The sequence below is a fragment of the Delphinus delphis genome, chromosome 3 (assembly GCF_949987515.2).
Source record: "Delphinus delphis chromosome 3, mDelDel1.2, whole genome shotgun sequence".
NCBI lineage: Eukaryota > Metazoa > Chordata > Mammalia > Artiodactyla > Delphinidae > Delphinus > Delphinus delphis.
Genome location: NC_082685.1, coordinates 115655202 through 115673621, shown reverse-complemented (window position 1 = coordinate 115673621; position 18420 = coordinate 115655202). Strand labels below are relative to the sequence as shown.

The window sequence follows — 18420 nt, the reverse complement described above, 5'->3', positions numbered from 1 at the left end:
ATAGATGGATAGACTTGGTGGAGGGAAGATGAGATTGAGTGTGTCTATTTTCACACCTTTAACTCTCTAAGCCTCAGTTCCCTCACCACTAATATGGAAAGTACCTATCTCATAAGATTTCTGTGAGAATTCAACAATCAAGGAGCCAACACTCAATATTAACCCAGTAGAAAATTGTTATGAAGACTCCTAGTTCAACAATTCTCAATTCTCCATCAACTCAACAAAATTATCAACCTCTCCTTTTCCATTTAATAAAATACCACAACTAAAATGAGTATGATGGGGACTTCCCTAGTGGCGCTGTGGTTAAGAATCTGCCTACCAATGAAGGGGACATGGGTTTGAGCCCTGGTCCAGGGAGATCCCACATGCTGTGGAGCAACTAAGCCTGTGCGCCACAGCTACTGAGCCTGCTCTCTAGAGCCCGGGAGCCACAACTACTGAAGCCTGCGTGCCTACAGACTGTGCCCCGCAACAAGAGAAGCCACCGCAATGAGAAGCCAGCACACCACAACGAAGAGTAGCCCCCGCTCACTGCAACTACAGAAAGCACGCGTGCAGCAATGAAGATCTAACACAGCCAAAAATAAATAAATTTATAGTAAAATAAAATTGATTAAAAAAATAGCTCATTCCTTTAAAAGAAATGAGTATGATGGATGTAACTTAATGGTGTTGGGGATGTCAGAGAAAGCTTTCCTTAGACACTTAAACTAAGAGCTAGGTGAAGTATAGATGTTAACTTTATAAAGGTGGGGATGCTAGAAGAAGAGTTTAAGAAGGTTTAGAAACATAAAAGAAAAAAAAAATCCATTGTGGCTATCAGTCAAGGGGCCAGAAAATGAAGCAACTAAAAGCACAGGAGGGCTTCCCTGGTGGCACAGTGGTTGAGAGTCCGCCTGCTGATGCAGGGGACACGAGTTCGTGCCCCAGTCCGGGAAGATCCCACATGCCGCGGAGCGCCTAGGCCTGTGAGCCATGGCCGCTGAGCCTGTGCGTCCAGAGCCTGTGCTCCACAACCGGAGAGGCCACAACAGTAAGAGGCCCGCGTACCGGAAAAAAAAAGTACAGGAACATTTATACTCAGTGATCTCCAATACCTCTTGTGTGGGTCAGAATGGGGCTCTTAAGAAATAAACATAATATAAAATATATATTTTAGCTCTTACTGAAGCAGAATCAAGTCCAACTGAGAGGTGAAAACAATTCATGGACATTAATTAGACCATAAACCATAAACCAAGGAGGACTGCACATTTCCCCTTTCTTGCCTACTCGCTCTATTGACAAAGGCCAGGTTGAGTGCTGAGTAAATGATTCTTAGGTTTGTTCAAGCTCAGTAGTAAAGTGTGGGAGCCAGCTAACCATATTTGTCATAGACATTGGGAGCACATAGGAAATGGTAATGTGAGTTACTCTTTTGCCATCACTGAGCTAAGATGGCAACTTAGTAGCTATTTTCTCAGGGGGTGGGGGAGGAATCCCTTCAGTTATTTCTTTTAAAAGACTGGTATGTAAATATTAGCAGAATCAGAATTTCCTGACCACTCACAAAATAACCAGGAGTCAGAATCAAAATTTTCTTTTCGTACTATTAGGGAATCTCTCATGATTTCAACACAATGAAAGTTTTAAAAATTACAAAAGAACAAGAGTAAAGTGAAACCAAAGGAAAGTTAAAACCTGGAACATTTCCTGAAAACAGGTGAAGAAAATCAGGTGGCCGGTTACTTAAGTAGAAACCTGTGTTTATGCAAATACTCAGAAAACCTCACAGGACTAGGAAGTTTCAAATGCCATCAGTATAACATGGAGGAAGGGGGGAAAATTGTTCCTGAACAAAGATATACTTTCAAAAAGAGGGGTATTTCTATATATTTTGTAATATTCCTACAGCACAGTCATTTTGACCCTTATTGTTAAAACAGTGACCCCCAGAGCCTAATAGTACAAACTCCCTTTTCTGTAATAAACTTGACTCATATTTAATAATAGAAGCAACATTGTTTTTTGAGAAAGTATCAACTATTACAAGTATCCTAAAAAGCAACACAGCGGTCCTCATCAGTTATTTTCCTAAAGAGGTCACAATCCTAACAAATTCATATTAGATAAGTATTCAAAAACAAAAACATTAATCTTAACTGGGGAGAAATCTGCACCTAGACAAGTTTTCTTGCTTTATGTAAACTGTATTGTCTCTTTCTAAAATTTCCGACTCACTTTTTAATATGCAAACGCTTTTCATAGCTAAGACACAAAAAGGCTGATCAGGAAGCATTCTGATTTAAATTGCCATTTTTAATATCGGTTGTTTTAAGATTGTCTTAAAGCTTGTCCTAGTGTTTAGAAAATTTTAACTCACATCAGTTTAGCCTCCCCAAACACACCGGACACAAATTCTCCTTTGATTGAATTACTCAGCTAAGAGGTAAAGTTTGTTCAACGGTGAATCGCTAATTGTCAAATCCATACCAACTGGTATCAAGGAGTCAACTTTTTGTCTAAGACACAAAAGAAATAAGGTAATCACGGTCACGGGTCTAAGGTGGTTAGCCACCTGCTAAAATGCAGACTACCTGGTCCCATCTCCAGTCAGACTGAATCGCTGAGAGGTGGGGCTCAGGTCTTCATTCTGAACACGCTCCCCAGAAATTCTGAACCATGGTCCCGCAACCAACCAAACCACCTAATCTGTGAAAGCTAAATTAGCTTCGTTTTTTACAAAGCGTCTTGGTAAAGGCTCATTCGGGCCAAAGGGGAAATTCGAAAACATTCCGATGATCGCTACAATCTACACCTCCCAGCGAATGGAGGGGTGAGCACACTCTAGGCTCCCCGATCGTTTCCGCAAACGTGAACAGGCCCTTTCTTCTGAGGATGAAGAACTTGGGGATAGGGGCCCTGAGACAGGACCGACTTACTCAACCCTAACTGTGCAAAGAACCGTGCTCTCTGACCCTTCCACAGCCTTTCCCAGGGTCACTCGCGGTGCTTCCAGCCCAGTCTTTCGTTCAGTCTCCACCCTGCCAGCGCGGGACCACGAGAGGACGGGAGACTGTCACAAACGCGGCGACCGGAGGCCGCGCGTGCGCAGTCAGCCGCTGAGCTCGCGGCGAAGTCCGTTTCCTGACTTTTAGAGGAAGTGGCGTTGCGTCACTTCCGGCCTCCCTCTAGCTGCCATCTTGCGTCCCCGCGTGTGTGCGCCTTATCTCAGCTGGTCTGCCCGAGACCCCCCTGAGCGCCAACCCTAGTCCCCCGCGCGGCCCCATTTCCGCTCCAACAAGGTACAAAAAGGCTTTGGACGCCGGCGTGGGAGGAGGACGGGAACGGGGGCGGGAAGTGCCCGGAAGGAGCGAGACAGGGAGGGACAGGGCTGAGGAGAGGAAGGCGATGCGACGGACAGGCGCACCCACTCAGGCTGACTCTCGGGGTCGAGGTCGGGCCAGGGGCGGCTGCCCTGGGGGCGAGGCGACGCCGTCTCTTCCTCCACCTCGCGGCGGAACCCGAGGACAGGAGCCTCAGGTACCGCGAGGCTTGCGGAAAGTGGCCGGGCCGGGCAGGCCCTGGCTAGGCCGAGGCAAGGCCAGGCCGGGGCCGGGGGGTGGGAGGCGCTGACCAGCTGTGGGTTAGAGCCCTTTTTCTGGGCCTTTAAAGAGCGGGGGAGGGGTAGGAAAGCGGGTGCTCTTTGGACTCCCTCAGAACTGAAGTTCGGGAGCTTGGCGGGGTGGATTCGGGATCCAGGCCTCGGCCTGTGTAGGACGTTTATTCCGCTGGTGTCTTGGGAAATAACGAGCGTGGAATGCTAGAGTGAACTAGATCTTTCCTCGCTGAGGGTTTCCTGTTTTTCTAGATGAAAGAAACTATCATGAACCAGGAGAAACTCGCCAAACTGCAGGCACAAGTGCGCATTGGTGGGAAAGTAAGTTTTACTAGCGTTGGGGGTTTTGGGTTTGGGGTTTTTTTTTTTTTTGAAGTTTTATGGTTTAGGTTTTTTTCTCCTTTGTATTTTTAATAGAATTGGCTTGTCACTTTGTCTCTAGAGGGCATTTCACAGAGCTTGCAAATCGTTATGAAGGGAGTGGCAAGGGATTAAATTAGGTGTACAGTGTAGTGTATCAGTGAGACGTGTAGGTTGTAAATTAGAAGGAAAAAATGCAAGCGAAGAGACAAAGAGAGCACTTAAACTGCAAACTGCTTTTATGTAGATGTTTTCAGTGTTACAGTATTTTAAGTAGAACAGAAGTGTTTCCTCATTTAATTAGAAAGAAAATGTCATTTTGGTTAGATCATCACGTGACCCTTAATACCCTTGACTTGTCTTGTCATTGGCTTTATAATCTAAGTTGTATACAGTCAGTTCTTGATTTTTATTTTATTTTTTTAATAACTAAGCTAACTGGATCCAAGTTTCAACTATCTTTTCAACTTTAGTTTATGGTTGTGGATAATTGTGGTACTTAATAGTTGGAAGTTCATGCCTCTTGTAAGTTAGAAGTTCATGCCTCATGTAAATTAAGACCTTTTGTAATCCTTTCTTCGCTAAATACAACCCAGGGTAGTTGTGTATTTTCTAGGATGTTTGAAGATGTCATTCTTATAGGTACATTTTTTAAATTTAAGAGCAATGACTGTGGATTTGGAAATATTACCTGAGCAGATACCATTCCATTTTTGCTTTGTAATAACACTGAAACTGAGGGAATGAGAGCGATTGACGGGTGGGTTTTTAAATGATCGGTTTTTGTTTAATTGATCTTTCCTGGTGGCTGTTGGTCCCCTTCAAGGGGATTCTTTTTTGAACTTGGTAAGTTTTAGGTTCTCTAATTTGCTTAAGTCAGATGTCCACTCTAGCAGAGATCTACCTAGTTGTATTTTATCTTGTGTTAGCACATTCCTAGTATTCAACAAGGTGTGGTACCGTGTTGAAACAGAGCGTGTCTTTACTTGGTAAAACTTGTAAAGCTTCCATGCTTCAAGTTTATTATCTATTAGTTTTTCTCACTTCAAGCGTTTACCTTCAAGTACAGTCTACTGCAAAATAGCCAAAACTTGCACTTAGACTTAAGTAATAAGATGTATATGTGTTAGTTACTGGATTTTGCCAGAAGTGAAAGTATCCTGATTCCCCCCATGCCCCCAAGCTGGTTTTCAAGATCTACACCTACCCATTAACAGCAGTAGGTGTTTCTTGTCCTTTTTAGCAATTGTTATAAGCTAGGTGTGGCCTTCAGGTGCCAGGAAAACTCATATTCCTTGTGGGTCAGTGTTTGGGTGCTCTTATATTGGTATTTTTAACTATCATTCCTTTCAGTGCAGGTTTCAGAAGGAGTCATTTGAATAATGTGCTTGTGTGCCTTCTTTTTGTTGTTACGCTGATCATTAGTCTTTAACTTGTGAGTGACATCATTCTAGGGTAAAGGAAAGTCAAGGTTTTCTAGGATTCTTAAGGCTGATGAAGGATTAAACTTTGTTTAGTTAATGTAGGAACTATTTCTGTCATTGTAATACGGAAACATTTTCTTCACGTTTTAAGAAACCTACTTACTGTGGAAATTGAAATTAGATGAGTTAGTGTTGCCTTAGAGAAATCTGAAAGCGTTAGGTACTTTTTAGGTAAATGCTATGAAAGCCCTTTATTTCAGTAAAAATTGAGTGTAAAGTGTATGAAACCTGTAGAATGTGGGCTGGTTTTGTTTTTAGAATCTTATAGTAGTTCTTTGGAATGTGTTTTAGAGAGGATTCTTTGGAAACCCGGTATCTACATCGCTTCAAGATGATCTTTATTAAAGGTTTTTGGGGGTGTTTGGTAACCAGTATTTTTTGTAGCTATTGATATTTTTTTCAGTTAAACTATGATTTGTTTAAGCCTTTACTATTGCTGGATCCTGAGAGTATAAAATTTAAGAAGTTTAAAGTCCTTAGAGGGGGACTTTAATGCTAGTAGGGGAGATAGGCATCTTAAAAAAAAAACAAAACGAAACAAAAACCCCTTTTCGCAGTGTAATATACATAGTGGAACAGAAGCATTTTCAAAATACAGAGATGGGAATGATTTGGTTTGGGGGTGTTAATGGCAGTTTAGGGAAGGCACAGAAGAGATGATGGCTTTAGCAGGATTTTAAAAGGATGAATAGGAATTGGTGTGGAGGTTGGGGGAAGGTGAAGTCAGTGGGTGATAGCCTTTCCATGAAGAGCCTTATGTGCTGCATGAATGGATTAGTCTGTATGAGAGAGTCCATGAGAGTGTCATTAAAGAGTTTTGAGAAGAGGGAGATTGGAGATTTGGCATATATGTACAAGAGACAAGTTTTCCTGAAGCCTGTATTCTGTTCATTCATTAAGACGTGTGCTTTCAATGAATCAGATACCGTACTCAATACTAGGTCTGTAGCAATAAACAGAATCGAAGCCCTCAAGGACCTTACGTTCTAGTGAGGAAAGACAATAAAATATATTTCTTACAAGTGTTATGAAGAAAAATAAACCTGGATAGATAGAAAATGAATGTGGGAATTACTATTTTTCATTGGGTAGTTGGGGAAGGCCACTCCAATATGGTGACATAAGAACGGAGATCTGTAGTGAGGTAGGGAGCCATGCAGATGTTAGGGGAAGAAGGGAGCAGTATATGCGAAGGCTCCTGTTTGGCCATTTTTTTTTTTTTTTTAAGAAGATGTTGGGGGTAGGAGTTTATTAATTTATTTATTTATTTTTGCTGTGTTGGGTCTTCGTTTCTGTGCAAGGGCTTTCTCTAGTTGCGGCAAGTGGGGGCCACTCTTCATCGCGGTGCGCGGGCCTCTCACTATCGCGGCCTCTCTTGTTGCGGAGCACAGGCTCCAAACATGCAGGCTCAGTAGTTGTGGCTCACGGGCCTAGTTGCTCTGCGGCATGTGGGATCCTCCCAGACCAGGGCTCGAACCCGTGTCCCCTGCATTAGCAGGCAGACTCTCAACTGCTGCGCCACCAGGGAAGCCCCTGTTTGGCCTTTTTAAGGAACAGCAAAGAGGTTTATTTGTCTGAAGATGAGTTTACATGTGTGATAGAAGGTGGAGTGTCAAGTGTGGCATAGAGGGGCAGGGCAGATAGTGTAGGGACCTGCTAGGTAAGATAGATTTTACTTCAGATTTTACTATTGGATGCTGTAGAAGTCTATATATAGACATATTTGTGTCTTATGGTATCTTGTCTATGAATATTAATGGATGTTGATTTTTCTTTAATATCGAAACAGAAAAGGTTAATGGTTCTGGATATGGAGTTTCTAAATGAGGCTTAATTTAGGTTGGCACATGCTCACGTATAGAGCGGATAACGTAAAAAGTAGAACTCTGAAAAGATCATTTCTTTATATCTGACAAAACTAGAAGCTTAGAAGTTATGAAGGATTTTTATTTATTTATTTTTTGTGGTATGCGGGCCTCTCACTGCTGTGGCCTCTCCCGTTGCAGAGCACAGGCTCCGGACGCGCAGGCTCAGCGGCCATGGCTCAGGGGCCTAGCCGCTCCATGGCATGTGAGATCTTCCCGGACTCGGCACGAACCCGTGTCCCCTGCATCGGCAGGCGGACTCTCAACCACTGCGCCACCAGGGAAGCCCTGTGAAGGATTTTTAGACAATTCCTTTCATTGTCTTCTTTTGGCTTCCATCGGTGCCTTAATATGCCTACTCACTGCATAAAAGTTTGTGGTTATGGTAATTTTCTTACACAGATTGAGAGGTCAGAAAGGAATTAGAAACTGTCCAATTGAAAATGACTCTTGTGGTATAAACATATGCTGTGTTCTTTCCTTTTCTCCCCACTTTAGGGAACTGCTCGCAGAAAGAAGAAGGTGGTTCATAGAACAGCCACAGCAGACGACAAAAAACTTCAGTTCTCTTTAAAGAAGTTAGGGGTAAACAATATCTCTGGTATTGAAGAGGTAAGTGTCAGATTTTATTTCTTTACAAAAATAAGATTTGATTGAAAACTTTAATGTTTGTGCGTTAAATGATTTTTTTGACTACTGCCAACAGAGAATTTCATCTCTCTCTAAAATATGTTTCTATTCTAGTATCAGGGAGATTGCTAAGTGTAAAAGGGATTAGATTGCACTTTCCATTTCAGGCAGAATTTTGCTTGTGCATTATGGTGACATACTATGTTACTTAGCCAGACTTCAGCTTTTGCTTAATACAGTGTTTGGTTTTAAAGGGATTTTGATGAGTGTTGCTAATTTAACAATTTTTTTTTTCTTTTTAGGTGAATATGTTCACAAACCAAGGAACAGTGATCCACTTTAACAACCCTAAAGTTCAGGCATCTCTGGCAGCAAACACTTTCACCATTACAGGCCATGCTGAGACAAAGCAGCTGACAGAAATGCTCCCCAGCATCTTAAACCAGCTTGGCGCAGACAGTCTGACCAGTTTAAGGAGACTGGCTGAAGCTCTGCCCAAACAATGTGAGTTTCCTAGTAGCAGTTTTGCCCAGGGTTGCTGAGTTGTCAGTAGATTTCTAAGATTTAGGGTGCATGGTGGATATGAATATTTTTAAATTTGGAAATGCAGACTTTCCTCTAAGAAACATCAATTTTTATACTGATTTTAAGCACGTGTTTTTAGTGTGTTGTAATATGCTTTGATCATTATACTTGCTTAAGTGAAATGTTTGCTTTCTACTAGCTTTCTGTTTTGGATCAGAGACTAAAAATTGTACCTTTATTAGCTGGAAATGATGAAAATGTTAATTTGCGCCTTTTTTTAAAAAATAACTGACAGTTGAAATATATTTAAATACATTACAAATTATTAAACTTCTTCAGTTGTACAAATTCAGCTGGTATTACCAATAGTCTTTAAGAATTGGCCTCCTGCTATTCTGGTGTTTTTAATTATACTGTAATAAGGATTTTGTTCGGGGCAGAAAATTGTGTGGTTGAATAGGTGTATATCAGGGTATAGCTACTTTATGCTGAAGCTCTCTGATTAAAATTTTGAGGAATGGAAATGTAGAAGTGAGACAGGTTTATTATATGGTCTGCTGTTTAGTCATCCATGTTTTTCTTGAGGTTTGCTCCATCTGCTTTAATCAATTTTTGTGTGTGGCTGTTTTTTGTTAGTTTGTTTGTTTTGTCATGCCGAAAGGCCTAAGAGGTTCTAGAAAGTCTTAGGCTTTCAGAGGTAGGCTTTTGAAGGATTCCACTGAAAATTGTACAGTGCTAGTACTGTGAGGTCTCAGCTGTCAAGTGTAGTTCACTTTCTTGTGTAATAAAAGGAAAGTGGAGGCTTACCAGTCAAAGGTACTTTTAATTTTTTGATTATTTTATTTTCACTTCAGTAAAGGTTTTTTGGTATGTGGGTTTACCTGTACCATGTTGTAGGTGAGAGGGATTGAAAGGAGAATGGGTTTGGAATTTGGTGTGTTGGCTGGTACTAGTATTCTAGCTCATTTGTAGACGTCAGACTATCATGCTATTGCTAGTACTGTAAAAGAAATCCCAAATGTCACCATAAGCATAAGTTGTAACAACACTTGACCATTCACCTGTTGTTCTTTTGGTTAGTGTTCATTGAACATTTATATTTCCTTTCACAGCTGTGGATGGAAAAGCACCACTTGCTACTGGAGAGGATGATGATGATGAAGTTCCAGGTAGGAACTTTCACTTGTGGTTAAACTAGAGAATCTTAGCAAGGGAGAATGAAGAATCTTTGTACTATAGGAAAGATTACCTTAGGCCAGGGGCTGGGGAGGTATGTGAAATAGGGTAAAGTGGGGCAAAGGGAGAATGAGAAAAATAATGCAGTGTTAGTCACCTGGGATTTAGGTTTGTAGGCTTGGTTTTTCTCTGTTTGGGATCCCAAGAAGGTATCTAACCTTAAATATTGTGTAAATAGATACGTGTGTAGTAACCTAAATATAATAGGTACTTGCAGATCACAAATGACCCTCGTTTCCTACTTTGAGATCCATAAATGTATGAGAAGGCATGGAGAAGTTGTAGAAATATCTTCTATATAATCATTCTGAAATCAGCAGAAAAACTCCTTTGGCAATCATGAGGCATTTTTCTGTTACTGGATAATTTATTTTGTTGTAAAACAGATATTGGGCAGTAGACTCCCTAGACTCAGAAATATTTCCACATTGCATAGACAGGTATCCTCAGGAATCCAGGAAAACTTCAAATTGTGTGTCATGGTATTCTTTGATTCTGTCCCCCATATAACTAATATTACTTAACTGTAATTCTTGGAATGGGGCAGGAATGGGTGGGACATATACATATTCTTTAAGCATTATATTTATGTCATTGGCAAGTTAATAATTTTCCTCTTTCCCTTGTATTAATTATATGCCAAAATATACACTTCAAAATATGCCGAATGAGTAGTGGTCTCATTAGAAATAAAAACAGGTGTCTAAATTTATATCCTAATTTAACTGTAGGATATATTTTGAGAGCATTTCCCAATCTTCTTTTTAAGACCTGATGATTATTTTTATAGACTTGGCTTTTTTTTCTGAGTTTTTACTTTTTTTTTTTTTTTTCCTTTTCCTAGATCTTGTGGAGAATTTTGATGAGGCTTCCAAAAATGAAGCAAACTGAATTGAGTCAACTTCTGAAGAAGATAAATCTTGAAGAAGTTACTGGGAGCTGCTATTTTATATTATGACTGCTTTTTAAAATTTTGTTTATGGATCTGATAAAATCTAGATCTCTAATATTTTTAAGCCAAGCCCCTGGACACTGCAGCTCTTTTCAGTTTTTGCTTATATACAATTCATTCTTTGCAGCTAATTAAGCTGAGGAAGCCTGGGAATAAAGTTTGAAACAAAGATTAATAAAGTTCTTTGCTTAGTATACAGTTTTATATTTTATTTCATTGATACTGATTTCTACACAGAAAGCAAAATTGTTTATAGAAAGCTAATCATGGCATGTAATATGACTGGTAATCATGGATGGAATCTGATTAAAGATTTAAAATGACAGTATAAGTATCAAAGGTGGTTTAAAGTTCTTATGTCTGAAAACTTCTTTCTCCAGCAGGCCTCAGAGCTTCCATAGTTTGTGATGGGTGTAATTATGAGACTAGTATATTTCTTCGTGGGTAAGCAAGGAGTTTTTTTCTCTTAATATTGTCTATATTGTAAACATACACTGAGTGCCGTTTATGTATTATGGCACTTAATTTTCTCTCATTTAATTCTCAATCTATGAAGTAGGGACTAGTAACTCCATTTTGTAGATATAATCGAGGTTACATCAAAAAAGTTAAAGTAGTTATTAATCTCTTAACTCCATTCTGTGTAGTGTATTCTCTAAGATACCTGAAAAAATGTAGTGTTTGTGTTAGGAATGTCACCTTATCTTCCTTAAGTGATAACACTTTAAATGAATAGGACTACTTTTTTCTTTAAAATTGTTTTTGTTACTTTTTAAGTTAACAGTAATATTGACATGCGTGTATACAGTTGTAAGAATTTTAACACGTAATATGACTGCCACCAGAGTCAGAATACTGAACAGTTCCATTACCCCAGAAAATTTTCTCAATGTAGGGCTACTTTTAAAAAATTGTATTAGCAATCATAATGCCTTAGTTTCTGCTTGCAATAATAAGAATTCATTTAAGTTTTCATACTAATTGGAGAGTACCTTTTGAAGGTACTATACAGCTATATCTAAAAGTTAACTGTTAACTCAAAAATGAGATGCTGTGCAAAAAATATTTGCACATCTTAACATTGTATTATTTTCTTCGAAGGATGTATATCAGTTCTGTTAAGGTATACTGCTACAGTAAGCAGGACTAAAGTCTCAGTGGTTTACAAAATTAGGAAACAAGTACATGTCTCCAGACTACTGTGGGTTAGGTTGGGCTGTGCTACATACTCACTCCAGGTCCCAGACTGATGGAGCAGCCACTATTTGGGACACTCAGTTTCCTGGCAGAGTGAGAAGATGGTGGGTCACCTGCTGGCTCTTAAAGTGATACAAGTATCACTTCTTGTATGTAACTGGCCAAAGCAAGTGGAGTGGCTTACCTGGAGGGCAGGGGGTTTGGAAGGCTTGGAGTAGGGCCTGAGGATTTGCATATCTGATAAGCTCCCAGGTGATGCTAGTGCATTTCCACTGGTGATGCTTCCTTTGAGCAGCACAATTAGAGATGTTCTCAACTCATCCCAACAGATTGCAGTGACAGAGGCTGACTTGAGCATGTGAAGATGGCCGCTGTCTGAATATCCTTATAGTTATTTGCCTTAGATCTGTATAGGAAAGGGACTAAATAGAGAAGTGCAATAGATTTCTAGGCTGCTGGCTAAGGTTAGTCCTGTTTTGCCTGTGCTTAGAGACTTTTTTTTCTCCCAACAACCTCTAAAAATATTTCTTTGGTCCATTATTTAAAGGATCTGGTGGTGTGTGTTGGTGGCAATAGACTGGTAAGAAAGGTTTTTCCTGTAACATTTTCAGTATCAAGATAGGCAGGGTTATGCTACAGTTGGAAATGACTAGAAACTTTAGTTGCTACAGAGATTTGTTCGTCAGGCTTGATGTTTGTGGTTTGCCTGTGGCTGGGCTCCACTTTACTTCAAGGACAGCCTCTAATCAGAACATTTCCAGTCTCAGGACAAGGAAAAGAGATGGCAAACAGTCAGCTGGCTCTTCAGACTTACGCTGGGAAGTGATACACATCATTAATTTCGGCAGCCAGAGCAAGTCACATACGTAGTCAAGTCTGATGGCCATGAGGATTGGGGAAGTATAATCCTCCCCCGGAGCAAGATAGCAGATTTTTTTTAAAACAATAATATAATCTACCATATCCTTATAATTTTTCTTAAATTGCCCACAATTCCTGTGTTTATTAAGCACTGTATAACTCATTTTATATCATCTTACTGATTGTCATAACAATCTCCCCCAAAGAGCCACATTATGCAGATAAGGAAACCCTTAAAACATACCCCTTAAGTGGTAGAGCGAGATTCAAACCCAGGTCTGCTGTTTTGATCTCAGTACCTACTGGAAAGAATTTCAGGTCCTGGCAGGCTGGAGGGGCAGATGATTCTAGTCTGGTTGATCTTTTGGCTGTTGTCCCAATTTGCTGGCTGTTGTCCACTGCTTTTAAGACTAGCCCCCAACTTACTTTCAGCTGGATCTGAACCAGGGTTACCCTAATGAAGAGATGGACATTGATTATGAACTGAGGATTCTAAGGATTAATACTCTTTATTTGTTGAACTAACCCACCTGGAGTACACTTGTGTCATCCGCATTATAACCCTGTGTTGTAAGGGCAGAAAGCTACATTCTAAAATTTGGAAACAAGTTTAAAAAAAAAATGGGTCAGAGGTCACTGACAGGTCTGAATTCTACCAATCATTTTTTTCTCTATTCCATAACACTGGATTTGTGCTTTGGTAGCTCTCCCTACCCCACCCCACCCCTTTAAGATACATATGTTGTTGGGAGAGAAATCTTAAGGGGACTAATAACAGTTTTTAGCCTTTCCAAAACAATAGTTAGAAAAGTCTTCTATTCACATAAATTTTCATGACTCCAATCAGCACAGTCTTGACTGCCATCTTTGCAGCGAGTTCTGGGAATGCAGGCACAGTCGGCAAAGAAAACAGTATCACATCTGTAGCCTGAACACTTTGGGCACTGTGAAACTAGAAAATTTTATTTATTTTTAAAACCATAACTGTTAAAATGTCAAGGTGAACTGGAAAAGATACTATTGGAAAAAAAATAGACATTTGGATTTTTAAAATAGGGAAGACTGTCCAAGAGGAATATTGCAGATGTTTATTAAAGATTCTACATATTTGGGTGAAAGAATTTGTACTCTGAAAAACCAAGAAGAGTACTGTCTCTCTCCATCAGCCTGAGAATAAACATACTGACACACTACATAAACAAGGAAAGGTCCGTATGAGTTTATACGTTCAATAAGCAAGGAAGAGAATCAGTATTTGGTAATTGGCAGCTAGCAAGAAAGATCTGTTTATACTTCTAGTCTTTTCTTGTCAACACATTGTTAGATAACATGCAACTCGTAGGAAGCATTTCTATTTCTACCTTCCATGAGGACTAGACAAAAGGCAGGATATGATCTATTTAGTGTACTTTATTTCCGATGGGTCATTTACATTGTTGATTGGGGCCATGCGGTATTGGAATCGTATCTACCACCATGGTTTTAGAATAATCCAGTTTACCAGACTGTAAAGTGATCGGGGTGCTGCACAGTGTTAAACCACCATAGAGAACACTGTGAAAGGCAGAGAGGAGAGTGGAGGAGAAAGGGCAAAAGGTTAAATAACAACAACAAAAAGTCTTTGAAAGTCAAAGCATTCAACAGACTTTTTTTTGATCTTTACTAAAATTTCCAAAGAAATCAAACAATTTTGGTAACAGACAAAAATTGTTCGTCAAGGTTAATCTTTGTTAATCTTTGCAAATCTGGCTTTATTTGCTTCTTAGCTGGAGAACTCACCTACTTTAAATATGCAAACTATTGGAAGTGATAGAATTGCTTAACTGTGAATGAAAATATCCTTAGGAAGGTTTCTAAGCATGAGTTAATTTATGTGGCTGAAATGTAAGGGTAGCAACTCCAAGAACCCATTAAAACATTAATTACATATTTTCATCTTTACCTGATTCATCTGAACAATCCCCACAGTCGTTTCTTGTGTCACACACCTTGTCCACGTATGTCCAAGTCTTCTGGTTGGGACACTTGAATATCAAGTTTTGTGAGAGGCTGCTGGGCGTTTGGCCTGTATAGACAACGGCATTATTTCTCATAGAAACATTCGTTCATTGATAATGTTTTAATTATAATTCTGAATTTTAGATATTAGTTGCTGGTGACTGCTTTTTAATTTGGATTGTTTGTCCACCTCAGCACAATATGTAGCAGACTCATCTTCACCGTGACTGCAGTCCAGCCTGCCGTTACAGAGCAGGGAGGGTGGCAAGCAAGTAGAGCGGTCCTCACACAAGAAGCCCAGTCGCTGTGAAGCTGTTTTAAACAGTCGATATGACAAATTGGAAGATTTATAAGACAAATACTGGATGTTGACCTATGCACCTGTGACTATGAACATCAAGCCCTAATAATAGAATAACCTGCTTTTAATAATCCACTTTCTTCTTCCCCCTTTTGCTTCTTTCTGTTGTTCTTTTTCCCATGATTTCCTCTCCTCCCTTTCTTTCTTTTTCTCCCCTGTGCTCCCAAACTCTCTAGGCCGACTTAGCTTGCATTTCTTGCAATGCCAGTGGCCTTTGGGTAAACAAGTATGTACTCACTCCTGCCTGAGAAGGAAGGTGACCAGGAGGGGGCAACAAGCCTGGTATCTGCTTTGAGCTTCTCCACACATTGGTTCTGTGTATCTGTGATTTTCTCTCTGTGCTTTTCTTAGCTAGAAATGAGAGCAAAGATAAATTGCTACACCAACCTCAAGGGGACACTGTGGGCTAAATTGAAACATGTTTAAGTGCAATGAATCTACTAAAAAATGTGTGGGAGTTTACCAGAATAATGTGATGATATTTTTAAAGACATGTAAGTACTGTAAAATTTTGATGGAAGTTAAGAGGTAAATAGCAGATTGGTAACACATATCTCAAATATTTACACGTATTTACACGTGAAATAACGTATCGCCAGAAAATTCTGGTTTGGTGTGTGTAGTGGTAAACAGGAAATATTTTAAATACCTGGGTTAGAGTTGGTGAGGGCTTGGGGAAGGTGCATTTTGTATCTGGAAAGTTTTATAGTTGGAATAAAGGTGCGTTTTGCATCTTAAAGTTTTATAGTTGGAATAAAGTTAAAAGTTTATATAGTTTTACAGGTAACACTACTGTGTGTATCCCTTAATCCATGAGGTTTATATAGTTTTATAGGTAACACTAATGTGTGTATGTATCCCTTAATCCATGAGGTGCTTGGACTGTGATTGTGGCTGGTTTCACTCAAATTGCTAACAGTATTTATTATCCCACTCAACCTCATTTAACACTGAACGATATGCTCTCCTGTATTGTTCACCACTGTATCTCTGGTCTCCCTAAATATGGCAGAAACTCCTTGCAGATAGAAACCATATCCTGTGTAAGCTTCAGAGTTGGGTAGACCTGGAATGGAACCCCTGGTTTGTCGATTTTCCAGCTGTATGATCCTGGGCAAGTCACCTAACTTCCCTGAGTCTCTGTTCTTAATGGTTATGACAACCACTGCCTCTCAAGGTTGTTGAAAAGAATGGAGTAAAGATGAGATGTGTTAGGTGTCCAGAGCAATGGTTGGCACATAGCACGTGCCAACCATCAATTATCAGTGGACTCACTCCATATCACCCATATCAGGAGACTCACTCATTTTGGAAATACATGGTGGATAAATATACTCTTGCTGGTTGAGTGAATTATTGACAGATCCATCACCTAGGGAAGAGACATACTTGCAGGTTTTACAGGTATCCCAAAGGTGATCCCAAGACTGATCACAGCAGCCATCACTCTGAGCACAAGAAAAGCCATGCAGGAAATCCAGAGACACTGCCTCGTGGGAGGCCAGCATTGCTCTATCACAACAAAACACACAGACACAGAGGAGGACAAGTCATCTTGGGGCAGAGGCTCGGGCTGGGGGTATGGTGTAAATTAGCCGGCTGTTGTCCATGTTTATCTCAGTGTGAAAGGCAGGAGACAACATTCAGGACTTTAAATGTGTGCTTTGAGTTTTAGTGGTGCTTTTCCTGTCTAGTATCTAATTCAGTTTCTGAGCAACAGGCCTTTTGATGAATGGGTGTTGGTCCGTCGGTTGTAAATGAAGCTTTAAAATGAAGGAACAGGGCCAGTGAGATGGAGTGACTTCTGAGGTTTATGCTGAGATAAGGGGAACTGTCTCATCTCACACTCAGGTCTCCTGGTTCCCTATCCAGGGCTGTGGCTACTATGCCAGTGTTTCCCAAAACCTGGCTTTCAGGCTACCTACCTGAGAATCACGGAAGGAAATGCAGATTCCTGGGCTCCCCCCAGACATACAGAATCTCTAGGGGGTGGGGCGGGGGGAGTCTGAATATTTTTTGAGCACCTCAGGTCACTCTTAGACACACCACAGTTTGGGAACACAGCCCTGTGCCAAAGATGAAATGCAGACTTTGGTCTTGGGTTCCGAGCATTCCAAAGGACATTGCTTGCTGGTTCTGGAGTGAGCAGTCCTGGAAGAACAGGAGAGGCAGCTGCCTGACTGGTTTTAATGGCACACCACGAAGAGAAACACTGCTCAGACTACTCTTGATCTTTCCTTAGAGTTCAGCAGCACTGCCTTTTGCAAACAGTGAGACTCACCCTTGATATTTCTGCAGTGACCCATTGGCCAGAGTTCCTGATATCTCTGAGCCTTCTTCTGGGGCCTGAGTCTGCAGTCAAACCCCTTTGTGTGTAAACAGTACATTGTAATAGAAGAGAGACAGGATGGCATCTTTTCATGGGAACCAGTCCTAGACTCCAAGGCTTTTTTTGTCCCTCTGACAAGTATAAACATTATCTCCAACACCTAATAGTGCTTCAGAGTCAACAGCCCTGTCACGTAGCTGTGAACATTCACATTACTGGTGAAGAAACATAGGCTTAAAGAATCTTAGGGTCACAGCCAGTAAGTGGTAGAAGCAAGTGCTGGGACGCAATCAGACACGCCAAGGCTTTTTGCCACTTCACAGAGCTCCACTGAAGATCCTCCCTCAGCTGGGTCACAAACACCAGGAAGCTCTTGCCCCTGAAACCAAAGTCTTCTGCTCCTGTGGGGTCAATGTTACTTTGTCCTTCCCACAGCAGCTACAGCCTTTTAAAATGCTCTCACTCTTTGAAAATCCCCCTCTGGGACTCTATCCTCTGCCTATAATTGGGTATATAGAAGAAAGCTTTACGTAAAAAGATTTTTTATGTAGTCAAATTTGTAATAGGAGATGCTAAACAATGCTAAACAATGCTAAAACACTTTCAATATTGAAACATCCATTTACTGGACTTCCTTGGTGGTCCAGTGGTTAAGTCTCTGTAAGTCTACTGCAGGGGGCACAGGTTCGATTCCTGGTCTGGGAATCAAGATCCCACATGCAGCGCGGCCAACAAAGACAACAACAAATCTGTTTACTAAAAGTGATCAAATAAGCTACTCACTTTTATATGTGATTGGTTCTCAACTGTGCAAAACAGTCATATAGAAACACTAAGCATTAAAACAAAGGCCAGGAGAGCTACCAGTGGCTGTCTCTGGATTGTGGTTCATTTGTTCATCATTCATTCCTTCAGCAAATATTTATGGAACATCTGTGTTGGGCAGTGTGCTAGGCTCCATAGATACAATGGTGAACAAGACAGATGGATATTGTCTGCCCTCGGTGAGCTGACAGTC

At 40.6% G+C, this 18420-nt stretch overlaps 1 protein-coding gene across 3 annotated transcripts; it reads left to right on the top strand.

The window, feature by feature from the left end:
- Positions 1 to 3157: 3157 nt before the first annotated feature.
- BTF3 (basic transcription factor 3) lies at positions 3158 to 15847 on the top strand. Of its 3 annotated transcripts, XM_060009329.1 has the most exons (7): positions 3299 to 3528; positions 3857 to 3925; positions 7812 to 7925; positions 8246 to 8447; positions 9581 to 9637; positions 11037 to 11100; positions 14908 to 15847. In XM_060009329.1, the coding sequence occupies exons 1-7, from the start codon at positions 3397 to 3399 to the stop codon at positions 15020 to 15022; spliced, it is 753 nt and encodes a 250-aa protein (XP_059865312.1). In that variant the 5' UTR covers positions 3299 to 3396; the 3' UTR covers positions 15023 to 15847. The 3 variants fall into 3 exon arrangements, with proteins under 3 accessions (XP_059865311.1, XP_059865312.1, XP_059865310.1); XM_060009328.1 differs by lacking the exons at positions 3299 to 3528; positions 11037 to 11100; positions 14908 to 15847 and adding exons at positions 3158 to 3290; positions 10549 to 10987; XM_060009327.1 differs by lacking the exons at positions 11037 to 11100; positions 14908 to 15847 and adding an exon at positions 10549 to 10987 and having other exon boundaries at positions 3304 to 3528.
- Positions 15848 to 18420: the final 2573 nt, after the last annotated feature.

Bases quoted from the DNA above. Each gene is read 5' to 3' on its own strand.
- BTF3 (XM_060009329.1), top strand. From the start codon at position 3,397: ATGCGACGGACAGGCGCACCCACTCAGGCTGACTCTCGGGGTCGAGGT. The intron at 3,926-7,811 runs GTAAGTTTTACT...TCCCCACTTTAG, and splicing joins AAGTGCGCATTGGTGGGAAA to GGAACTGCTCGCAGAAAGAA. The intron at 8,448-9,580 runs GTGAGTTTCCTA...TTCCTTTCACAG, and splicing joins TGAAGCTCTGCCCAAACAAT to CTGTGGATGGAAAAGCACCA.